At 40.2% G+C, this 26,735-nt stretch overlaps 1 protein-coding gene across 7 annotated transcripts in view; it reads left to right on the top strand.

Moving 5' to 3' along the window:
* The window catches only part of LOC121284983 (serine/threonine-protein phosphatase 6 regulatory ankyrin repeat subunit B-like), a 194,991-nt gene extending 175,532 nt beyond the window's left edge, over positions 1-19,459 (top strand). For 4 of the 7 annotated variants that reach the window (XM_041201025.1, XM_041201024.1, XM_041201023.1 and 1 more), the window contains 3 exons: positions 12,952-13,034; positions 16,338-16,429; positions 16,675-19,459. In XM_041201025.1, the coding sequence (XP_041056959.1) occupies positions 12,952-13,034; positions 16,338-16,429; positions 16,675-16,955 (456 nt within the window). In that variant the 3' untranslated portion in view covers positions 16,956-19,459. The remainder of the gene's footprint in view (positions 1-12,951; positions 13,035-16,337; positions 16,430-16,674) is intronic. The other 3 variants (XM_041201027.1, XM_041201028.1, XM_041201026.1) reach the window with 3 other exon arrangements.
* Positions 19,460-26,735: the final 7,276 nt, after the last annotated feature.

The following is a 26,735-nucleotide window of genomic DNA, read 5'->3' as shown; positions in this document are numbered from 1 at the left end:
AGGCTCGAGGGGGAAAATGGCCTACTCCTGCTCCTATTTCTTATGTTCTCACTTGGACAAGTGTGGATTAATTAAGGAAACCAGCATGGATTTGTTAAATGCAGATTGTGTTTAACCATCTTGATTTGAGTTTTTTTAATGAGGTAACATTATAATGAGTGAGTATGGCTTTGAACAGAGTGCTGGGAGTTGTGAGTGAAGGAATCTTAATCTTCTTCTAAAAATCTAATTTTGTTTGTATTTAACATTTAATATCTAACTGAAATTTACTGTTTAAATTCTAAATTTCATCTAGCCTTAAGCAAGGATGTACAAGCTCTCCACTGGAGAACAGCTGAAGTTAGTCAATTAAGGAAACTAGCTTAAACTGTTTTTTCTGTACCTGGGGCTCATCTAACTCTTTAGTTTCAGTGTATATAAATGTAGGCATCTCGGTGCCACAGCACCAATTATGATTTTGAACAAGAGTGCTGGGAGTGGGTGAGTGAGGGAGTTAGGTGAAGAGAGAATGGAGGTGCTCCTATGCTTTTTCTAACATTTTCACCATGTATGAATTGGTTCTTACTCTAATACAGGGGGAAATGCTAGCTGTTTGGTGAGTATCTAGTAAGTGGTTAAAGTCTATTCTGTTCCTAAGGTTTAAAATAGTACACAAACTGGTGGTAAGGTGAATAAAATTTATAAAAAAGTGAAAATAATTAATTGAGCTAATTAAAACACATTAAGGATGGCAGGACAGGTGATGTGTCACAGCTACAGCATGTGGGAGCTCCTGGATGCCAGTACAATCCAAGGCAAATGCACTTGCAGCAAGCATTTGCGGCTCAAGAAGCTTCAGCTCAGAGGTTGGAGGCCTAACTCCAGACACTGCAATGCAACAGGGAGGGGAAAAGTTACCTGGATGCTTTGTACCAGGAGGTGGTCACCCCACCCCTCGCCCCTCCTTTAGGATAGGGTCGTCTGATTTGGTCAGGGACAGGAGGGTGTGACTGCATGTGAGGCAAGTAAGGAGTCACAGAGGGTAGGAGTGCAGGAGCCTTAGTCTTTGCAATTGTCCGACAGGTTTGAGGTTCTCTAAGCTTGTATGGATGAGAGTGGGGGCTGCAGGCTGGATGAGCTCACTGACCACGGCACCATGGTACAAGAAGCCATTCAAGTGGAGGGAGCAAAAAGGAATGTAGTGCTAGTAGGGACAGGATAGTGAGAGGGAGTGACACTGTTTTCTGCCAGAGTCCAGAAAGTGGTGTTGCCTGCCCGATGCCAGGGTTTGGGACATCTACTCAGGGCTGGAGAGGAACTTGGAATGGGAGGAGAGGATTCAGTCATTGCGGTCCAAGTAGGTACCAATGACATAGGCAGGACAAAGAAAGAGGTTCTGCATAGCCAATATGAAGAGCTAGGCATCAAATTAAGAAGCAGATCCTACAAGGTAATAACTTCTGGATTATTACCTGAACCACTTGCAAATTGGCTCAGGCAAATAAGATTAGAGAAATGAAAGACTGGTGTGGTAGAAATGGCTTCCAGATCATGGGGCACTGGCGCCAGCACAGGGGAAAGTGGGGGCTGTACCATTGGGACAGTCTACACCTGAACCATGCTGGGACCATAGTTCTAGTGAGCTGCATAACTAGAAGTAGAGAAGATTTTAAAGTAAATAGTAGTCAAGGGAGCAAATTTGGAAAGATGTGGTAAATCAAAGGGGCAAGAGAGAAAGGTACTAATGTGAAAAATGATAGACTGTTACAGGAATAGATAGAGAGTAAAAATTGAAGAGTAAATCAACAAATAAGGATAGAGGATGCAAAAATAATAAAAGGACAAAACTAAAGGCTCTATCTGAATGCACATACATCTGAACAAGAACAATGAGCAGGAATAAGCCATTCAGCCCCTCGAGCCTAATCCGCCTTTTAAAAAGATAATGGTTGATCTTATAGTAACCTTCAATCTGCATCCCACCTACCAGCAATAACCTATCACTCCCTTGCTTATCAAGAATCTATCCACCCTTGGCTTAAAAATATTCAAAGACTCTGCTTCCACCGTCTTTCCAGGAAGAGTTCCAAAGACTCACAGCCCTTTGAATGAAAAAATTCCACATCATCTCTGTTTTAAATGTGCAACCCCTTATTTTTAAACAGTGACTCCTAGTTCTAGGTTCTCCCACAAGTGGAAACATCCTCCCCACATCCACCCTGACAACCACCGCACCCCCCGCCCCCCCGTTCCAGCTATTAGTCTGGTAAACCTTCTCTGAACTGCTTCTAATGCATTTACATCCTTCCTTAAATAAGGTGACCATTACTGTACACAATACTCCAAATGTGGCCTCACCAATGCTCTGTACAATTGAAGCATAGCCTCCCTAATTTTGTATTTGATTTCACTTGCAGTAAATGATAGCGTTCTATTAACTTTCCTAATTACTTGCTGTTCTTGCATTCTAACCTTTTCTGATTCATGCACTCAGACACCCAAATCCCTCTACACATTAGAGTTCTGCAATCTCTCACCATATAGATAATATGCTTCTCTCTTGTTCTTCCTGCCAATGGATAATTTCACATTTTCCCACATTAAACTCCATTTGCCAGATCTTTGCCCACTCACTTAACACATCTATATCCGTTTTTAGCCTCCTTATGTCCTTTTCGTAACTTACTTTCCTACCTATCTTTGTGTCATCAGAAAAGTTGGCAACCATCCCTTCAATTCCTTCATCCAAGTCATTTATACAAATTGTAAACAGTTGAGGCCCTGATCCCTGTGGCATGCCACTTGTTACATCTTGTCAACCTGAAAAATATCCATTTATGCCTACTCTCTGCTTCCTGTTAGCCAGCCAATCTTCTATCCATGTCGATGTGTTACCTCATAAACCATGAGCTTTTATTTTCTACAATAACCTTTGATGTGGCACTTTATCAAATGCCTTCTGGAAATCTAAGTACAGTACATCTATCGATTCCCTTTATCCACAGCACATGTTACTTCCTCAAAGAGCTCCAATAAGTTGGTTAAACATGATTTTCCTTTCACAAAACCATGTTGGCTCTGCCTGATGACCTTGAGCTTATCCAAGTGCCCTGCTATGACTTCTTTAATAATAGCTTCTAACATTTTCCCTACAACAGATGTTAAGCTAACTGGCCTATAGTTTCCTGTTTTCTGTCTCCCTTTTTGAATAACGGAGTTACATTTGCTATCTTCCAATCCAGTGGGACCTTCCCCAAATTAAAACCAATGCGTCAACTATCTCACTAGACACTTCTTTTAAGATCCTAGCATCCGAAACAAAGCCAATGAACTGATAGCGCAAATGGAAATAAATAAGTACGATTTGACAGCCATTACAAGACATGGCTGCAGATTGACATAGATTGGGACCTGAATATTGAAGGGTATATGACATGTAGGAAGGACCAGAAGCTGGGAAAAATTAGTGGGGGAGGCGGTGGCTCTGTTAATTCATGATAGTATTAGCACGTTAGAGAGGAATGACCGAAGTTCAAGAAACCAGGATGTAGCAGTGGTTTGGGTTGAGATGAGGAATGATAAAGGCAAGAAGTCACTTGTGGGTGTGGTGTACAGGGCCACTAACAGTACACAAAGTAGGATGAAGTATAAAGGAAGAAATAAGAAGGGTACGGCGATAATCATGGGGGATTTTAGTCTAGATATAGACTCGGAAAATCAGATGGGCAAAGGTAACCTAGATGAGGAGTTCGTAGAATATTTCTGGGATAGTTTCTCAGAACAGCAAGTTCTGAAACCAACCAGAGAGCAGGCTATACAAGACCTGGTATTGTGCAATGAGATAGGATTGATTAATTACCTTATAGTGAAGGCGCCCCTTGGTAGCAGCAATCACAATATGGTTGAATTTTGCATTCTGTTTGAGGAAGAGAAGAGTGGGTCCACGACTATGTTTTTAAATTTAAATAGGGGCAATTATGAGGGCATGAAAACTAGCTAAATGAACTGGCAGATTTGGTTAAGGATTAAGCCAATAATGATGCAGTGACAGATGCACTGCAGGAACTCACCAAGCCTCCTGAGACAGCACCTTCCAAACCCATGTCCACTACCATCTAGAAGGACAAGGGCAGCAGAGTCACGGGGACACCAGCACCTGGAAGTTCCCCTCCAAGCCACTCACCATGCTGATTTGGAAATATATCGCTGTTCCTTCACTGTCGCTGGGTCAAAATCCTGGAACTCCCTCCCTTACAGCACTGTGGGTGTACCTACACCACATGGACTGCAGCGGTTCAAGAAGGCAGCTCAACATCATCTTCTCGGGGGCAACTAGGGATGGCTAATAAATGTTGGTTTAGCCAGCAATGCCCAGATCCCACGAATGAATTAAAAAAATTTTTTAAAGTGATATTTCAGAATAGTACATTGCAGCAAGAAAGGAAAATTCCAAGGGGTGGCCCCACCATCCATGGTTAACTAAAAAAGTTAAATGTAAAGAAAAAGCATAATTGCGCAAGGATAGTGGCAGGTCAGAAGGTTGAACAGAATATAAACAGCAAAGAATGACTAAAAGATTAATAAAGAGGGAAACAATTAGAGTACGAGAGAAATCCAGCTAGAAATATAAAAACAGTAAGAGCTTTTACAGATTTCTTTTAAAAAAGCATGAACAAAGTGAGCATTTTTCCTATAGAAAGTGAATCTGGGGAATTAATAATGGAAAACAATGAGATGAGAGATGAATTGAACAGGTATTTTGTATCGGTTTACACCGTAGAGAATACAAGAAATACCCCAGAAACAGTTGTAAATCAGGAAATGGAAGGGAGCACGGAACTCAAAATTACAATCAACAGGGAAGCGGTGCTGAGAAAATTGTTGGAGCTGCGGGATGATCAGTCCCTGATGGACATCATCCTAGGGTCTTAAAAGAAGTGGCTAGTGAGATTGTTGATGCGTTGGTTTTAATTTCCCAAAATTCCTGAGATTCAGGGAATGTTCTATTAGATTGGAAAGTAGTGAATGTAACTCCTTTATTCAAAAAGGGAGGGAGACAGAAAGCAGAAAACTATAAGCCAGTTAGCTTAACATCTGTCGTAGGGAAAATGTTAGAAGCTATCTTTAAATATGTAATAGCAGGGACCTTAGAAAAATTCAAGGTAATCAGGCAGTTGTCAAATGGTTTTGTGAGGGGGAAATCGTGTTTAACCAATTTACTGGAGTTCTTTGAAGAAATAACATGCTGTGGATAAAGTGGAACTAATGGATGTACTGTACTTAGATTTCTGGAAGGCATTTGATGGTGCCACATCAAAGGTTATTGCAGGAAATAAAAGCTCATAGTGTAAGGGGTAACTTATTGGCATGGATAGATGATTGACTCACTAACAGGAAGCAGAGAGTAGGCATAAATAGGGCATTTTCTGTTTGGCAGGATGTAACGAGTGGTGCGCCTTAGGGATCAGTGCTGGTGCCTCAACTTTTTACATTTTATATAAATGATTTGGATGAAGTGATCTAAGGTTAGGTTGCTAAATTTGCTGATGACTCAAAGATAGGTAGGAAAGTAAATCATAAAGAGGACTTAAGGAGGCTACAAAGGGATATAAATAGATTAAGTAAGTGGGCAGATGTAAAATTGTCCATTTTGGCAGGAAGAATAAAAAGGAAGCATATTATCTAAATGGTGAGAGATTGAAGAGCTCTGAAAGACAGAGAGATCTGAGTGTCCTAGTGCATGAATCACAAAAGGTTAATATTCAGGTACAGCAAGCAATTAGGAAAGCTAATAGAATGTTATCATTTATTGCAAGGGGAATTGAATACTGAAGTAGGGCGGTTATGCTTATATAGGGCATTGGTAAGACCACATCTGGAGCACTGTGTACAGGTTTCATCTCCTTATTTAGGGAAGGATGTAAATGAGTTGGAAGCAGTTCAGAGAAGAGTTATAAGAGTAATACCCAAAATAGGCAGGTTGTCTTATGAGGGAATGTTGGGCTGACTAGGCTTGTATCTGCTGGAGCTTAGAAGAATAAGAGGCGACTTGATTGAAACATGTAAAGCCGAGGGGTATTGATAGGATGAATGTAGGAAGCATATTTCCTCTTGTGGGAGAATAGAACTTGGGGTCACTGTTTAATAATAAGGGGTCACCCATTTAAGACAGAATTTTTTTCTGAGGGTCGTGAGTCTTTGGAATGCTCTTCCTCAAAAGGTCGTGGAAGCAGAGTCTTTGAATGTTTTTAAGGCAGAGCTAGATAGATTTTTGTTAAGCAACAGGGTGAAAGTTTCTCAGAAGTAGGTGGGAATGTGGAGTTGAGGTTACAATCAGATCAGCCATGATCTTATTGACGGGTGAAGCGGGCCTGAGAGGCCAAATGGCCTACTCCTGCTCCTAATTTATATGTTTGTATAAGGAGGTTGATGAGGTTAATATTGTTGGCACGGCCTGCATGGATTACCTATGGCAGGTAGTGAGACAACCAACGAGAAAAAAAGCCACAATCCTCACCAATCTATCTGTCACAGATGCATCCCTCTGCAACAGTATTATTAGGAATGACAACTGTACAGTCTTTGTAGAGACGATGTTCCATATTCACACTGAGGACATGCTCTGTTTTATTGTGTGGTACTGCCACCATATGAAATGGATAGATTCTGAACAGATCTAGCAATTCAAAGTGGGCTATCCATGAGGCACTGTGGGCATAAGCAGCAACAGAATTGTATTCAACCAAAATCAGAAGCGTCATGGATTCGCACATTTTTCACTCTATCCTTACCATCAAGCCAGGGGAACAACCATGGTTCAATGATGAGTGTAGGAGGGCATGCCAGGTGTGCCATTAGACAGACCTAAAATGAGGTGTTCACCTGGTGAAGCTATAACAGAGGACAATATGCATGCTGAACGGCAAAAGAAGCATGCTTTGGACAGAGCTAAGCGATTCCACAGCCAACAGATCAGATTATAGCTCCGTAGTTTTGACACATCCTAGTGTGAATGTTGGTGGACAATTTAACAACTAACTAGAGGAGGAGGCTCCACAAACATTTCCATCCTCAATGATGGAGCCCAGATAATCTGTGTAAAAGACCAGACTGAAGCATTTGCAACTATCTTCAGAAAGGAGTGCTGAATGAATGATCGATCTCGATCTACCTTGAGGTGCTCAGTATTACAGTTCGATTCACTCCACATGGTATCATAAAGCAGCTGAATGCACTGGATACAGGAAAGGATGCGAGCTCTGATGACATGCCAGCTGTAGTGCTGAAGCCTTGTGGTCCAGGATCAACCTTGCCCCTAGCCAAGATGTTCCAATACACTGGCATCTATCCTGACAAAATTACCTAGATGTGTCCTATCCACAAAAAGGAGGACAAACTTAATCTAGCCAATTACTACCCCATCAGTCTATTCTCAATTGTCAGCAAAGGGGTGGAAGGTGTTGCGGACAGTCCTATCAAGTGGCACTGACTCCACAATAACTTAATTGCCAGTGCTCGTTTTTGGTTGCGCCAGGGTCACTTGGCTTCAGACCGCATTACAGCCTTGGTCCAAATGTGGACAAAAAAGCAGAATTCTACAGGTGAGGTGAGGGTGACTGTCCTTGACATCAAGGCAGTGTTTGACCAAGTGTGGTATCAAGGAACCCTAGTAAAATTGAGATCTACTGGTTGAAGTCATACCCAGTGCAAAGGAAGACTTTTGTGGTTAATGGAGGCCAATCAGCTCAGCCCAGAACTTTGCTGCAGGAGTCCTACGCCTGGCAGCTGCTTTATCGATGTCAGAAGTGGGGATGTTCACTAGTGATCGGACGGTGTTCAGTATCATATGCAACTCTTCAGATAATTAAGCAGTCTGTGCCTATATGCAGCAAAAGCTGGACAAAATTCAGGCTTGGGCTGGTAAGTGGCAAGTAACATTCATGGCACACAAGTGTCAGGTGATGACCCTCTCCATCAAATGAGAATCTAATCATTTTCCCTTGAAGTTCAACAGCATTACTATCACTGAATTCCCAACATCACATCCTGAGGGTTATCATTGACCAGAAACTGAATTGGACCAGCTGTACAAATACTGTGACTACAAGAGCAGGATAGAGGCTGGGACTTCTGCAGGAAGTAACTCACCTCCTATCTTGAAGCCTTTTCATTATCTCCGAGGCACAAGTGTGATGCAATACTCTTCAGTTGTCTGGATGAGTGCAGCTCCAACAGCACTCAATCTTGATACCATCCAATACAAAGCAGTCCACTAGATTGGCACACCATGCTCCACCTTAAACATTCACTCTCTCAACCACCGAAGCACAATGGCAGCAATGTGTACCATCTACTAGTGCACCACAGCAACTCACCAAGGCTTCTTCGGCACCTTCCAAACCCATAGCATATACCACCTAGAAGGACAATGGCAGCAGATGCATGGGAACACCACCACTAGCAAATTCCCCTCCATGTCACACATTATCCTGACTATATTACTTTTTATTCGTTCATGGGATGTGGGCACCACTGGCTAGGCCAGCATTTATTGACCATCCCTAATTGCCCTTGAGAAGGTGCTGATGTGCGGCCTCCTTGAACTGCTGCAGTCCATGTGGTGTAGGTACACCCATAGTGCTGTTAGGGAGGACTTTCCAGGATTTTGACCCAGCAAAAGTGAAGGAATGACGATATAGTTCCAAGTCAGGATGGTGAGTGGTTTGAAGGGGAACTTGCAGGTGGTGGCATTCCTTTATGGAAAAAAATCATTGCTGGCTCTGTATGTTGTGATACTTTAGAAATCTCTAGATGAGTCCAAAACAGTGGCTGGTATTAAAATCAGTGGAGTCATTTGTGTGTAAATGGCCTGCCCTGTAACCTTTTTTCTCCTAAAATGGCTCTTGAGAGTGCAGCAACCTCAGATGACAGCTCCATTTCTGAGAGATGGAGAATACAGTACTGACACCAGGGTACTTCCTGATGTATGGGAGATATTTTTGTTTTTGTGGTGTGTATGAATGTATTGTTTCCAAATTTGCGTAAGTCTCCTATAAAAATTGGTAGAATCATGGAATGGTTACAACAAAGAAGAAAGCAACTTAGTCCATCATATCCATACAAGCTCTCTGCAAGAGCAATTTAGCTAGCCCCACACCCCATCCTTTCCCCACAGCCCTGCAAACTCTCCCTCTTCACCATGCTTATCCAATTCCCTTTTGAAAGCCATGATTGAATCTGGCTCTACCAAACATCCAGGTAGCATATTCCAGATCCAAACCACTTGCTGGTAAAAGATTTTCCTCATGTCACCATTGATTCTTATGCTGATCACCTTAAATTGGTGACCTCTGGCTCTCAACCCTTCCGCTAATGAGAACATCTACTCTGTCTAATAACTTCTTGATTCAAAATCATATCTTCTCTCGACCTTTTATTGTCTGAGGAGAACAAGGCCAGCTTCTCCAATCTATCCCTCGCACCTGGAATCATTTTCATAAGTCTTTTCCCTCCAAAGCCTTCACATCCTTTCTGAAGTGTGGTGCTTATTTTGGACAGTGGAGGCTGAACCAGGGTTTTATAAAGATTCATTGAACTCCCATGCTTCTGTACACTGTGCCGCTATTTACAAACCACAGGATCCCATTTGACTTTTTAACCACTAACCACTTTCTCAACCTGCCCACCACATTCAACCTTTGAGCCCAAATACCCTCAAGTCTCTCTGTTCCTGCACCTGTTTTAGACTTGTACCCTATATCTTATATTGTCTCACCTCATTCTTCCTACCAAAACATATAATTTCACAGTTCTCTGCATTGAATTTCATCTGCCACATGGTTCCCCCCCCACCCCACCCTCCAATTCTACCACCTTATGTCCCCTAGAAGTCTATCACTATTCTTCTCACAGTTCACAATACTTCCAAGATTTGTGTCATCTGCAAATTTTGTAATTGTGCCTGTACATCCAAGTCAGAGCTACTAATATATATCAAGAAAAATAGTGGTCCTGGTACAACTCCACTGTATATATTCCTCCAGCGCAAAAAACGGCTTAACACTAATGTTTCCTGTCACTCAGCCAACTTGGTATCCATGCTGCCACTATCTCCTTTATTTCATGGGTTTCAACTTTGATGACAAGCCTACTATGTGGCATCTGATCGCACTTTTTGTTCATGGTATGAGAGAATACTGGCAGTTATTTCGCAAGTACAGAAGATGCTATCCTAACCATGTCCTTGAGGAATTTTTCACTATCCTTGCTTTCTGACCATTTAATTAACTATTGTCATTTTAATATCTGGTTTCTCTATTGATTTGCGTTTTTCTCAACTTCTTGATTTCTAAAACATGAGCGAAAGTCTTGAAGTTGTTACTCAGCTGAGCACACAGGGAAGAAAATTTATATTTACATTTGAAGCAAGAGAACCCCTTTTAACCTCTACTGGTGTTACTTGTCTCTATTACACTGAGTTGTCACTTTTTTCAGTTCTCCATTGATATCTTTTAAGCCGAGTTAAATTACATTTATCTGAATGAATTATTATTTTAAAAATGATATTTCTGATGCGATGCTCTTTTCAGATTTACTTCAAGTCATTGTAGAGACTTTACTGGGCCATGGGTGGAATGGAAACATTCCTACATTATTGGAACTGACAGTATTTGGATATCCCAAATAAAATTATGTTTCTGAATTAATTGGCTAACTAAATACTTTTTAAGTATATTTTTAGCAAACTATTTAAATATGAATTTCTTATTTCTGTTGGAGCCTCAGGTTTGAGATGTAAAATTAGAAATTACTCACAGTTAAAGTTTTGCTTATTCTTGTCTTGATAACCTTGTGGGAATGAAATGTTGATCTAATCCTCCTATGCCAGTTCCATACACTACATACAAAAGCAAGGTTATTATGATGTAAGTATAATGGTCAAATTTGAGTTTAAAATTACTTTGCATAATGTACAAATGCTCAATGCATTTGGCTTTCATCACTTTGCCAGCTATTTTAATAGATTTAATCTGTTTCTTTTGAAGCAGCTGACAAAGCCATGTCATATGAATATGTTCGGGGGTTCATGTATTAATGCTCATCAAGACTTCTTTAACAGCACCCCTCAGATCCACCAGTTCTACCACTTAAAAGGACAGGGCAGCAGACTCATGGGAATACCACTGCCTGCAAGTTCCCCTCCAAGTTACTCACTATCCTGCCATGAAAATATATTTCGTCATCACTGCTGGATCAAAACCTTGCAACTCCCTACTTAATAACACAATGGGAGTACTTACATCACAGGAACTGTGGAAATTCACCACCACCTTCTCAAGGGCAGTTAGGGATGGGCAATAAACCTTGGCCTTGCCAGCCACACATCCCAGGAATGAATAAATAGAAAAAAACTGCACAAAATAATTTCTAGGCTTTAACTTTTGAAGAGTAAAGTGTGCAAAAGTTATGGAAGACAGCAATAGAATGCAATCCAAAAGAGGAATGTGATTAAATAATTTTAAATGCAGAAAGAATGTAACCAAATTTCCACCTTGGGTGTACAGATTCATCCTACCACCTGAGTTCACATGATTATCAACTGTCAGAATCAGTGAGACCAACCTGCTGTGTTACTCTGAAATTAACTTATTTTATCAGAGCTCAAACCTCATTACCCCAGTGAGTGTATCTGACAGTACCAGGAGCAGTGGATCGTTTTGCATTGTGAAGAATCCCAATTTAGTGTTTATGAAGAATTATAAATGTTTGTAAATGGAAATTCAATGAAACATGTTCTAGGCAAACTTTGCACAGCTACAATTAACCAAAATGTCTTTAAACTGAACAGAATAGCACAAAAGAAAGTGATTCTTAGTATATTGCAAAATTACCCAGCAGTACAACTTTATTTTGCAATGGAATATCATAGCTTCGCTCAACCCTGCAATATTCTTCTTCTTGAATATTTCTTTTTCCAAATATGTTAATTGACACTGTAATATGAATTTAGGGGTGATTGTACCTTACAGTTTCTCACCCAAATGCCCATTATTCATGTGCGAATTTGAACAGAGAGTGCTGGGAGCTAATTTAACTACGGCTTAATCATGGAATACCACTGCCTGCAAGTTCCCCACCAAGTTATTCACCATTCTGCCATGAAAATATATTCCCTCATCACTGCCGGATCAAAACCTTGCAACTCCCTACTTAATAACACAATTGGAGTACTTACATCACAGGAACCGTAGAAATTCACCACCACCTTCTCAAGGGCAGTTAGGGATGGGCAATAAACGTTGGCCTTGCCAGCCGCACATCTTTTTCTTTCTAATTCCCAAACATATGCTTTTTTCAAAGGGGCACTGGCTAGCAATTAGAAGTAGAAACCTATCTGACTTTATTTGCTGAGACCAGGAGTGCTGATGCAATGTCTCCAAATGCTGTTCTGTCAAAAATCAGCTGATTCACCACATACAGCAATTGATTATGGAACTTTCTGGTGCTAGATGCTGCAGCTTTTGGGAAGAAAATTATAAAATATTCAATGCCATACACATAGGAAGTAAAATCTGAGTAGGGCTGCAATAATTCAGATTTCGTTTTGGAGAGTTAGTGGAATTTCAAAGCTTTTGATTCAATTGAAGTTGAAACTGAGTGAGAATTGAACTGCAGGAAGTAGAAATTTGTCTGGGATATACCAGGATGAGCAAGAAATGAAGCCAAAATAAAAACAAAAATACCTGGAAAAACTCAGCAGGTCTGGCAGCATCTGTGGAGAGGAGCACAGTTAACGTTTCGAGTCCACATGACTCATGCTTTTTGCTTTTATCTTTTAAGAAATGAAGCCATCATGATTCAAATCCAGCATATGATCAAGAAAACTTCATTAAATAAATAAAGCTTCAATGCAAACATGCACACAGAGTATGCACACTGTTTAATATTATGAATTATGCTAATTTCTGGCAGGGTCATGAAAAATGTGCCTTGTTCATCCTTGAGAAGATGGATGGTGCAAGCCTTATTAATGCAACAAACAATGCACTGCAAACGTAAGTAATAATTATTTCTCAGTAAATTTGTAAAGAAAAAGAATTTCAAAATGATCGTGGCTGTTTTGGAGAGGGAAAGCTATTTTGGGGAGAAGATGGTGATTTTTTTCAGAATGCAAACAAACCTAAATGCACATGGGAAGTTGGGCAGCGGTAACACTTGTAAGCAACGATCTATAGACTTAGTTTGACTTAATTATAAGGTTTGCACAGTACCTTGTATCTGCTTTATGTTGCATTTTACTCCAAGTTGAGCTTCTGACCACATAGCCAATCAATGACCAAGACCACCCAAGCTGAACTCTGCCCTTGTCTCAATTGCTGCTGAAACCCTTATCCATGCCTTCATTACCTCTAAATTTGAATATTCCAATGCTCTGCTGCCTGTATTCTAACTTGGACTAAGTCCTGTTCACTCAACATTGCTGTGCACATGGCCTATGTTGGCTCCTGGTCCAGCAACACCTTGATATTAAAATAATTATTCTTGTTTTCCAGTTCCTTCATGGCCTTGTCCCTTCTATTCCTATAACCTCCTCCAGTCCTACAATCCTCCGAGATCTCTGCGCTCCTCCAATTCTGGCCACTTGCTCATCCCCAATTTTAATTGCTCCACCATTTGCGACTTTCAGCTGGCTGGCCCCTAAACTCTGGAACTCCCTCCCTAAAGTTCTCAATCTCTCTACCTCTCTTTCTCCTTTTAAGATACTGGTTAAAATCTAAGTCTTTAGCCAAGCTTGGGATGTTTTCCTACATTAAAGGTGTAATATATATAAATATATATATATATAATATCTATTATTTTTATATATAGATGTGCATATATATATATATATATATATATGTATATAATATATACACAAGTTGTTGTGTATAAACAAACTCTTTACTTCCAAAACTTTGTAGTTTTTGTTTAGTTTTCATCAGGCCCATTGCGAATATGGACGTTGAGGATGGGGTAGAAAAGTTTTTAAAATTATGCAGTTGTGACGTCTGAATGTTGCAGTTTTTAAAAATTGGTTCTCAGGATATAGCATTGATGACTAGGCCAGCACTTATTGTCCATCACTAGTTTCTCTGAGAAAGTGATATAGGGCCACCTCCTTGAACTGCTGCATTCTGTGTGGTGAAGATGTGCCACAATGCTGTTAGGTGGGGAGTTCCAGAACATTGACTGAATAATGAAGAAAGAACAGTGAGAAATGTTCAAATCAGGATGGTGGGTGACTTGGAGAGGGAACATGGGTTGAGATGATGCTACTGTGCAACTGCTGCCCTTGTCCTTCTAAGGAGTGGGGGTTGCAGGTTTTTGAGCTGTTGCTGGAGAAACCTTGATAAGTTGCTGTGTTAAACCCTGGAGATGGTATTCAATGCAATTACAGTAAGCTGGTGGTGAAGGGGATTGATACTTAGGCTAGTGGATGAAGTGCTGATCAAGTGGACTGCTTTGACCTGAATGGTATTGAATTTGACTTTTGTTGCACAGGAATACCACGATCTGCATGTTTCCCTCCGAGTCGTACACCATCCTAACTTGCATTGCTTTCATTCTTCATTGTTGGGTCAAAACCCTGAAACCACCTATCAAACAGCACAATGGGTGTACCTACAGAACACTGCCTGCAGTGGTTCAAGAAGGCAGCTCACCACCACCATCTTCTCAGGGCAGTTAGGGATGGTAAATAAATGCTGGCCTAGCCAGCAATGCCTACATCCCATAAACAAATAAAAAAAATGTTGGAGAGGTGAACTTTGCAATGTTGACTTTGTTGGTTGTGCCATTGTTGTGCCCTGACTCAATGCTTAGGCCAGAGCTGAGTGGTCCTCCCAAATTGATTTTTTTTTATTTTTAACTGGTTTCCTAGACAACATTGATGCAGCCTGGAGCTGCATGTCAACTAGGCTGAGTAAGGGTGCCAGGTTTCCTTTTCCAAAGGACCTTATTGAACCAATTGAATTTTCACAATAATCCACATTTACTGGTACCAGCTCTCTTTGTTTTACTTTATTTTCTTTAAACTGAATTCAAATAGTGGAATTTGAATTAATGTTCTCTGGATTCTTAGACCAGGTGTCTGGGTTACTAGTACATAACCTCGATGCTACAGTGCTGGTAAATCAATAACAATTTCAATTATATAGGGCTAGAATTTTACCCCACCGTACACCCCCCCCACCACCACTGGGGCCAGGATCAGAGGCAGACAGGGCCAAAAATTACTCCCGCCAGCCAGCACGCCAGTTCCCCAGCTCCATTCCACCTCGAGACCATTTGTATGGAGGTGGAATTGGGACAGGAAGGCTACCCCTTGCACAAGGTGGGGGGAGCCAATTGGTACTAATTAAGTCCAAATAAAAGGAGGATGATTGGAATTTTCCTGTCGGCCTCCAGTTTTCTGCACTAACAAGGGCCTGTTTAGTTGCCTGGAGGTGGGCACCCCAAGGATGCCCAGGGGGCCATTGCTGCAGGCAAACCTAGAGATCTACCCTGCTTGCAAAGTGCGAGAGCAACCAGAAGCTTTCCTGTAGAGGGATTCTCCTACAACGGTGGTGGCCTGGCTGTTGAATCACTTTTTAATTAACATTTTAAGAATGTTTGAGAGAGGTGCCTCCATGTTGAAGCACCGTCTTTGTTACTTACCTTCCATTACAGCCTGCTGCTCCCTTCAAGCTGAAAGGCCTCTGGCTATTCAGCTTTGAGACTCCACCACTACCTTAATTGGACAGAGAATATGTCTCCATGCCAATTAACTGGGGATGGCCCCATGAAAACCCAATAAATTACTGTTTTCTGTGCCCCCCCAATCCTCCACCCATGGAGGTAGGTTCAGGACCTAGAACCTGTCCCGATTTCGGTTTCCCACCCCCAAAGAGAAAATCCAGCCTTATAACTTCAATATAGTAAATATCCCAAAATGCTTCACAGGATTCTTGATGCTGATCTGACATAGAAGGATTAAGGGCAAGAAGTTTTGATGAAGCTTTTGGAGGATTGCAGAAGGATATAAATCTGAGCTGCCATCCCCTTATACAATTACTGTCTCATTTCGTCATGTGCTTTGCGAACCCAGGTTGTTTCGATATACTTGTTTACCCATTCTCACACATGGGGGTGAAGATTTATCTCTTGTGTTAGTAATACTTACATTTACCCTTCTGTTAAATAATTTTATTTTTAAATCGTGACAGATCAGCACCACCCAAGTATGAAGTTGGGGAAACATAAATTTGGCCGATCCTTATTGGTAACTCAGTGTTGGCCTTGACTCCTTGGTAACTTGTATTTTAAATGTACACTTTCAGACCTCTTCACATAGCTGCTCGGAATGGGCTTAAAAAAGTGGTGCATGATTTACTAAACAAAGGGGCAAGTGTTCTTGCTGTGGATGAAAATGGTGAGTATGGATTAACTTATTACTAATGTTGCTGCCTTTAATTTATTCAACACCCCACCAGAAGTAACAATTTAATACTACAACACTTCTAAAAGTCTAACTGAAAGCACTCATAACTTTGGCATGACTTAAACAGTAGCAGCAGACGTATTGAATGCAACATTTGAGTTTGCTGTCTTACCTCCCTGTTTGTTTTTGCATAAGACTTATATACTAACCATTCCCTTGTCTGCTTTTGTGCCCAGGTCACACCCCAGCCCTGGCTTGTGCTCCTAACAAAGATGTGGCTGACTGTCTGGCACTCATTTTGGCAACCATGATGCCTTTCTGTCCTCCCAGCACAATGACGTCCTTCAGCATCAGTTTAATAAAAAATGACAGTATGAACGCACCTCTATCCTATGATTCCCCTAATACGGGTAGCAACATTAATTCTTTCAACAAACAGTTGTATAACAGTGCAGAAAAAATGGATAGGGGCCAGGAAGATGATGACGAAAATGATTCAGACTCTGAGACATTCTGATTTTAGAAAGTTTAACATGCATGGGAAAAGTCTTGATTTGTTGCTCAGTTGAAGGATTGTAGATTGATCAATCAATCACTGCATATTAAAAAAGCACTTACTTAAAGGCACTTTTCTTACAGGATTTAGGAGGAAAGGAGAACCTTGGAGTTTTAATTCATAAAGAGGACAATTGAGTAGGGCAAGTGATTTGCTATTGCACAAATCTGCCAGAAATTGGCATTTTCACTGTCTCTGGGACATTTTATGCAAATTTGTGGTACTTGGGCATCAAATCTTGCTACGTGCAGTAACTGTGGAAATTTATGGGATACCATGCTGTTCCATGCCAAATTGCTTGCCCTACAAATAAGATATTAGAACTTTGACAAATCAGCACAAACATGCATTTGCACTTCACTAAAAACTTATGTTGTAGAGTTGCTAGTGACTAACCATATACCTGAGCCATTAACTACTGATAAACCATGAATGACCTGTTCCAGATTGCAGTGTCAAGTATTCATGGGTTCCAAGAAAACTTGATGGCACCCTTTTATTTTAAATGTACCAGCGACTTAAGGCTAGTATTCTGTTAGCATGTAATATTTCATATCTTTTTATACAGCCTCATTGGCAGCCTTTAAACAATGCATAGAAATTTTGTTGAAATCTACCCACCTGTAGGATGAAGAGAGAGTAACTGCCACAAAGAACAGTTCTGATAAAATCTACTTCATCTGCCAAAGCTTATGTGTTAAATGGACCCATTCTCTCACCTGTGACAGGGACGCAGCAGGTGGAATGACAAGTTCTTTTTGTGTCTGGCCAGCTACGCCAAATGGACCAAATGTGCTACAGATTGAGACTGTTGCTGTTTTTGTTCTCTTAAAATTAAAGCCTTTTTAAAATCATCATATATTTTCACAGCTACATTGAAGTGGCGTGTTTTAGTAAGCAATGCAGTATTTGAAAAACAAATAAAATACGTCTCACATAAGTGAGATCAGATATTGTTAGATTATAAATCAGCAAGATAAAGCTTCAGAATAATTTACAAAACCTCACATGGGAACTATTACATTGCTCTCTGTGGTGGCTGAGCAATTACTGCAACCTCGCGATTTTGACTAAAAGCACTGAAAAACTTAAAGAAACCTTAATTATCTTGTTACAGTAGTACTGTATATCGCTGTCCAAGCAGATAAATTTCAGAATAGAGACCTCTGATATGAAATTGCTTTAACGCAATAAGTACCATATCGTATTAAAGCACTGAAATTGAAGGAAAAATGCCAAAAGTGATAGCCGTATATAGAGAAGATAAGTGTTTTGTTAACCAACTTTATTAAAAGCTTAAGGCTACAGTATAATTTTGGACCTGTTTCTCCATTTTGTTCACTGAAATGGAATCAGCTGGTGATTTCTATGTACTGTAGCTGTTTTATAAATACATTTATTGTTTGTGTTTTTAAGGTGACTTATTTGAATCAGTGGAATACAAAATTGATACACTTTTGAGTGCATAAATTTGAGCAGGCATTGATGTACTTTTAAACTTTTTATAGTTTTTAATATAAGCATAGATAAAAGCCTGACAAAATAAATACTGGAACTTTGAGATCCATTACATTGTGATTGGCAATCTTGGTAGCAAATGGTTTCACTTGGGTTGAGTTCAAATACAATTTTGGTTTAGTTGCATTATGAAATAGTTAGTGCCTTTCTGCCCATGAGTATTTCCAGATGGTTTCCAAGTATCTTACAGAATTTTGCTAATAGTAATATCCAAGCAATAATGTTAATTTAAATTTTAAATTTACAATGAATGTAAAATTTTCTTTTTAAAGGTTCAAAAACATCTGAATGAAGAGTGGTTTGTTCATTAAACCATCATGGATTGTTTTTGCAGTGTTATAAAATATTTTAAATGAAGTCTTGCTTAAAAGACTTTGCTGATCATAAATTGTTATTATTTGGAAAAGGGCATTTAGAAATTCGACAATCTGACTGTGTATTTTAAAACCATAAAAACAATTATTTGTGGAAGCTTATGCAGTGGTCTATCCATTTAAAAAGCCTATATCTTCCATTTGGTAATCTTGTCTACTTATATGCTTTAGCATGTGCAATATGTCTTGTTACAGTATAGTACAGTATCATGATACAGTGACAGTGTTATATTTTGTTTTATGCAGTGAATGTGTAACAATCTAGTGAAAAATGAACATGTATGGTAAAAGCAGTGGTCTATGGAAATTTTACATATTTGGTCTTATAGTTAAGGAAGGGGTATAAACCTTAAGACTTTTTTTGATGTACTTCAAGACTGTCAAAGTATAAGAAGTAAATCCAAATCAATCTAAATCCAGCCTGGACCTCAAGCACACTTGCTCTTAGACTTTTGTGAACTACTGATGCTTCAGTGATGTATAGAAGTACCTAATTGTAAACTACTTTTTTTATTAAAAGCATTCAGATGCTGTATATTTTTATGAAAATAAAGGGTACAGACACTGATGCAGCACATTGATTTACGTTCTCTTTCTTAAAATGCTTTCTGAACTTAACACCTGAGCAACTGTAACCTATGATATCTATTAATTGATCCTTTCAACTTTTCGTTGAGAAGCATTCTGAAGCCTTTTATAGCCATTCATTTCCACTTAATGCTTAGTAATTTAAAAAAACTATTTGGAGTTAATTTTGAGGTCTCTTGTCAGCATTAATGGGATGGTGACAGCCTAAAATGGGGTTGGTAGCCTTGCCCCACACAATAATGTCGACAATGCAGCCAATTCCATTTTAAAAGGGGCCTATTGTTGGTTGTCCAGAGAGGCTGCCTACTTCAAGTGCAGACACCTGTCAATATAGAAATTGAGGTTCTCTGACACACATAAAATTCTGGTACCCACTTGCGATCAGATCTGTGGATGAAGAAAGAAGCTTTATAAAAGGAACCCTTGAATTACTTTTGTGGGTCCCAGAAGAGAAAGAGTGCTCCTCCAGGGCCCACAGGAATAATCTGAGTCACTGTTGTCTGGGCCCCTACTCTCCACAATTGTGAACCCCCCCACCCCCCCTTACACTTGAAACTTATTGGTGAGATATTTCATAATACCTGTTTTGCAACTGGCAGCTTGACTGACACATTTAAATGAGGCCAGAGTCTCAAAATCATGGCTCCACTTTATGCCAGAATGGGTGGCCAACTAGAGCTCACCACAGGTTGACTGTCCAAAAGTCAAAACCTGCATCTTGTTTCTTGGCTTTAAGTATTTTGGAGTCCACCAAGGTCTGACTATTGGTTTGTTTCTTTGTATAAAAGAAAAAGCTTTGTTGCATTAAACATTTTCTTCTCTTTTGAAAGTGATAATTTATCTTAGAGTAGGCGATCATGAGAGCCAGCAGTCATTGGTTTCTAGCTTAATTTTCCATTCTTCACTTGTTAGTCTGGACCGTGAGTTTCAGGAAGCTCTGTTGGGGTCACAACAAAGAATTGTTAATCCAGCAACAAAACCTTCCACTCAGATTCAAACCTGAATGGTTTTAAACAACAAATTTTAAGAAACAGTAACTAAGAATAGTATTACATTAAATAGTGAGCGACTAATACAATCTACGTTTCCATGAGGTCTCAATCAAATTGATCAGATTTATAATCTGTTGTAGATGAGCTTCCAACTACCCGAGAGCTGTCTTGCCTGTCAATGAGGTAGAGAACAGAGGGGCAATTTTGGCTGTATGCTAAGCAGTAAATGTCTTAACTTACTATTCTGGTTTAGCTCAAGTTTGATGCAAGGCACATAACAGAAATCTTTCTACCTCTACCTTAAAACTAGTCAGTGATCCCGTTTCCATTGCCTTCTGAGGCAAAGTGTTCCAAAGTCATACAACCCTCAGAAGAAAATTCTCCTCATCTTTGTCCTAATAGGGTGATCCCTAATTTTAAAACAGAGCCCCCTAGTTCTGGTCTCACCCACAAGAGGAAACATCCTTTCCATGTCCACCTTGTCAATACCATTCTGGATCTTATATACTTCAAACAAGTCACCCCTCACTCTTCTAAACTCCAGTGGAACACCTAAATCCCTCTGCGCCTCAGAATTCTGCAGCTGTTCTCTGTTCAAATAATACTTTGCTTTTGTATTCTTCCTGCCAAAGTGAACAACCTTACATTTTCCAACATTATATTCCATCTGCCAGATTTTTGCCTACTCACTCAACCTATCTACATCCGTTTGCAACCTCCTTATGTCTTCTTCACAACATACTTTTCTACCTATCTTTGTGTCATCTGCAAATTTAGCTACCATGCCTTTGCTCCCCTCATCTAGGTCATTAATGTAAATTGTAAAAAGTTTAGGCCCCAGCACAGACTCCTGCAGGACTCCACTTGTCACATCTTGTCAATCAGACAAAGACCCATTTATGTATACTCTGTTTTCTGCCTGCCAGCCAACCAATCTTCTATCCATGCTAATATGTTACCCCCTACACCATGGGTTTTTATTTTCTGCAATAACCTTTAAGGTGGCACATTATCAAATACCTTCTGGAAATCCAAGTACAGCTTGTCTACAGGCTCTTCTTTATCCACAGCACAGATTACTCCTTCAAAGAACTCCAATAAATTGGTTAAACATGATTTCCCTTTCACAAAACTATGCTGACTCTTCCCGATTACCTTGAGTTTCTCTAAGTGCCCAGTTATAACCTCCTTAATGATTAACTCTAACACCTTCCCCATGACAGGTGTCAAGCTAATATAATTTTCTGTTCTTTGCCTCCCTCCCTTCTTGAATAGAGGGGTTGTATTTGCTACTTCCCAGGCTGATGGAACCTTTCCAGAATCTAGCAAATTTTGGAAAATTAACACCAATTCATCTACTACTTCATTAATCGCCTCTTTTAAGGCCTTAGGTTGAAATCCATCAAGGCCCGAAGATTTGTCAGCCCGCAGCTCCATCAGTTTGCTCAGTACTGCTTCCCTAGTGATTGTAATTTCACCAAGTTCCCCTCTCCCTCCAACTTCTTGATTTATAGCTGTTACTGGAATGTTTTTGGATCCTCTATAGTGAAGACATAAGCAAAATATTTGTTCATTTCATCCACAATTTCCTTCTTATCTACTATTAACTCCTCATTCTCACTCTCTAAAAGACAAAAACTCACTTTACTTACCCTTTTCCTTTTTAAATACCTGTAGAAACACTTGCTATCTGTTTTTATATTTCTAGCTATCTTCCTCTCATACTCTAATTTATTTCTCCGGACTAACCTTTTAGTCATTCCCTTCTGTTCTTTATATTCTGACCAATCATCTGACCTGCCACTCATCTTTGCACAGTTATATGCCTTTTCCTTAAGTTTGATACCTACCTTACCTTCTTTAATTAACCATGGATGGTGGGTCCTCCCCTCAGAATTTTTCTTTATAGTAGGAATATACTTATTTTGAATATTCTGAAATATCCCCTTAAATGTCTGCCACTGTTTCTCTATTGATCTATCTCCTAGCCTAGTATCCCAGTTCACTTCAGCTAGCTCAGCTTTCATGCCCACATAATTGCCCTTATTTAAGTTTAAAATACTTGTCTTAGATCCACTCTTCTCGCTTTCAAACTGGATGTAAAATTCAATCATATTGTGGTCGCTGCTACGTAAGCGTGCCTTTACTCTGAGGTCACTCATTAATCTTGTTATATTACACAATACCAAGTCTAATATAACCTGTTCTCTGGTTGGTTTCAGAGCGTGCTGCTCTAAGAAACTATCTTGAAAGCATTCTATGAGCTCATCATCCAGGCTACTACTGCCAATCTGATTTTTCTAGTTTATATGTAGATTGAAATCACCCAGGATTATTGCCGTCCCTTTGTCACAAGCACCCAATATTATTTCTTATATATTTTATCCTACTGTTCAGGCACCTATAGACCACTACCTCTAGTGACTTATTTTCCCTACTGTTTCTCATCTCCACCCAAACTGATTCTACACCCTGATCTCCTGAACCAAAGTCATCTCTAACTCTTGCACCAATTCCATCCTGGATTAACAGTGCTTACCCCTCCACCTTTACCTAGCTTCCTATTCTTCTTGAATGTCATATACTCCTCAATATTCAGGATCCAATCCTTGTCATCATGCAGCCACATCTCCGTAATGGCTATCAGATAATATTTATTTACTTCAATGTACTATCAATTCATTCATTTTAAGAGTGCTATGCACATTCAGACACAGTCTTTAGTTTCGTCTTTTTGTTATTTTTGTAACTTCTAGTCTTGACTTTTGGTGTATTCTTAGGTTTTAAGTCTCTGTCCCTTCCTGCTATTCTATGACCCTTATTTACCATATTACAGTTTTGCTCTCCTGCCTTGATTTGCTACTCCTGCCCAAGCTTAATTCCACACTCCCCCCCTCCCCCCCCCCCCCCCCCCCCCCGTTTAGTTTAAACCCCCCTCTCTACTTCCCTAGTTATGCGATTCGCAAGGACGCTGGTCCCAGCAAAGTTCAGGTGTAGACCTGAACGGTACAGCCTTCACTTTCCCCAGAACTGGTGTCAGTACCCAATGAACCTACTTCTCGCATACCAGTCTTTGAGCCACACATTCATCTTTCTAATCTTATTTGCCCAATGCCAATTTCCATGTGGCTCAGGTAATAATCCAGAGATTATTACCTTTGAGATTCTGCTCCTTAACTTGGTATCCAGCCTCTCAAACTCACTATGCAGAGTCTTTTCCCTTGTCCTGCCTATGTTGTTGGTACCTACCTGGACTACAATGACTGTATTCTTCCCCACCCAATGCAAGTTCCTCTCTAGACCTAAGCAGATGTCCCGAACCCTGGCACCAGGCAGGAAACACAGCCTTCTGGACTCTTGCTGTTTGCTGCAGAGTACAGTGTTAATTTCCCTCATTATACTATTATCTACTACCATTACATTCCTGTTTGTTTCCCCAGCTTGAACGGCTTCCTGTACCATAGTGTCATGGCCAGCCTGCTCGTCCACATTGCAGACCTCGCTTGGCCACACAGGTTATGAGCATCTCAAGCCTGTTTGACAATGGCACAGCCCAAAGCTCTTCCACTACTGTTTACTCGGTCCCTTGACCTGCCTGGCACGTGGTCAGATCCTCCTATCCATGACCACTGACCAAAATAAATGATCCTATGCTTAGAGGCATGACTGTCTTCTAGAACAAAGTGTTCAGGTATTTTTCCCCATCCCTTAAGATGCGTAGTGTTTGCCGTTCATCTTGCAGATCAATAATCCTGATCTGGAATTGCTCTAGCTGCTTACACTTACTGCAGATGTGTTTGTCATGGATCGCCATGCCGTCCAAAAGCTTCCGCATTCCCACAGATGCAACTTAACACCTGTTCTGCCATTGTTACTTATGTTATCTAGTTAACTTAATTTAAATACTCTCTTAATTAACTTGGAATAATTCCTATGTATAACACACCTCTTTCCTCATACACCAAATTCCCATGTATCTTATATGTTTCAATGAGATCACATTTCACTCTTATAAAACCCAGAAAATATGGACCCAATTTACTTGACACCTCATCATAGGGTAGCTCTCTCATCTCAGGGACAAATCTGATCAACCTTTATTGTACTGCGTCCAATACAAATATATCCTTCCCTAAATATGTAGGCATTGTTGATAGCTTTACAAATGTAAGCTCCATAATCATCAGCAATCTGTCACTTGATGCTGAAATTAATGCATGTGTTGGAAAAGCTGCAGCTGTTACGTCCAAGCTGAGAGGACATGGAACGGTGAGTCTACCAAGCCTGCGTCCTTAGCACGCTCCTCTGCAATAGTGAAACCTAGACAGGTGTGATCTCACCAAAACCCTGTATAATTGTGATAATTGTGGCAAGACTTCTTAATTCTTGTACTCCAATCCATTTACAATGTAGGCCAATGTGTCATTTGCCTTCCTTATTGCTTGCTGTACCTGCATGCTAACTCCTTGTACAAGTACACCCAAGTCCATCTGAACATCAACACTTATAAGTTTGACGCATTTCAAAAAAGTATTCTGCTTTTCCATTCTTACTCCCAAAGTGAATAACCTCAAATTTCCTTGTATTATAAACCCTCTGGTACATCATGCTTGTCCCACAACCAATCCAAAACCATGTGTAACTCTCATCTTTCTCTAACTTTGTTTCCATTTCCCATTATTCCCTGTCTGAGCTCATTTTGAGCTTATCTTGTCTGAGACACCCTAACCCTGTCCACCCCATATCTGCTCCCTCAATCCTATTCCTTCCAAATTGCTGATGGTCTAATTTCCAATTCTCATACCCCTGTTAGCTGATACTGTTAACAGTTCTTTCCGTTCAGGTACTCTCTGTTCCCCTCAAATCTGCCATCATCCCCCCTCAAAACACCAATCCTTGACCTCTTGGCCCTTGCAAAATCCAATCCCATCTCCAACCTCCCTTTCCTATTCAAAATTCATGAATGGTATCTTTGCCTCCAAATCCATGCCCCTCTTTACTGCAATTCCCACATTTGAGTCCCTCCACTCATTTTCACCCCGTGTCATGATCAGAAGACATGAAGAAATGTGTACTATATAGTCATCCTGGCTACTTTATAAAATTATTTTTCTTATAAAATGGACAAATGGCTTTACTGATAAAATGGCCACCACTGACCACATGAAGGTAGCTCTGGAAGTTTCCGAGCAGTTTAGAAATGGACAAAAGCAAACAGATCAAACCCTGGAATGTAACACTCCTTGCATTGTATAAACATTCCAGCCAAGCCAACACAAAGGGTAGTAGACAAGATGTCTGCACTAGCCAGCTATGGACAAAAGCAGGGCTATTTGTGACTCCTCATGCCCAACGTTGTGCTAGTGGTTCTACAGTTACCTGTTCAAAACACAATGGGTTTTAACAAGAGGCCTTGTTAGCAAAAAAAGCTCATCCCGAAACCACACTGTCACATGACTGAGACTTGAGCTGTTTGAATTGCTTTAATTATACAGCTTTCAGAGCCCATCTTCAGTCTGCTGTTTAACAACTGACTGGCAGGCCACACAGAAGCAACCTCTGGCCTGGTTGGACAATTGCCCCCATCTAACCTGATTTTGCTGGGAAGATTTTACACTATTGCCTACAGAATTGATTCAATCTCTGCGAGCCTACTTCACCTTGGCACATCAGCACCACCGGAAATGCAAATCTTACACCACAAGCCAGCTGAGCTCTGTGAAAGAATTCCTCTTTGGACTTTGATTTTGGACTCACGTGAAACCATAATTCTTATTTTTGTTGTGGTCTCTGCCCTGAACCCCTTTTTCTCCCTTATACCTCTTTTATTGTACAAATGTAAAAAGTGGGCAAATGTTGCAAAACACCTTTCCCATGTTTTTTGTGTGTGTGTGTGTGTGTTTAAAATAAACCAACCCTCTTATTTTACCTTATCTCGAGTTTGTTGTGGGATTATTAGTAGAGGATTCTATCACTCCAAAACTGAAGGATTGTGGAACATACACCACCACTTATAAAAGGGGGAAATCAAAAATCAAAAACACCTTTCTGTTTACGTATGGGTAGTGAGTGGAGAAATCAGAGCTGTTCTAAATTAAACTCCCTCCTATCTGTAACACTTTTCTTAGTACTGAAATAGCTATTGTAAAAGTCAAAAATGACATCTTATGTGACTGTGTACGGTCAAGTATTCCTCCCTGTCCTTCATGACCTTTCAGCAGCCTTTGACACTTGACCACATCATCCTCTTCCACTGCCTCTCCTCTATT

Source organism: Carcharodon carcharias, chromosome 12, assembly GCF_017639515.1.
Source record: "Carcharodon carcharias isolate sCarCar2 chromosome 12, sCarCar2.pri, whole genome shotgun sequence".
Classification (NCBI taxonomy): domain Eukaryota; kingdom Metazoa; phylum Chordata; class Chondrichthyes; order Lamniformes; family Lamnidae; genus Carcharodon; species Carcharodon carcharias.
The sequence above is the reverse complement of the archived record's forward strand: the minus strand, read 5'-3'. Positions and strand labels throughout refer to the sequence as shown.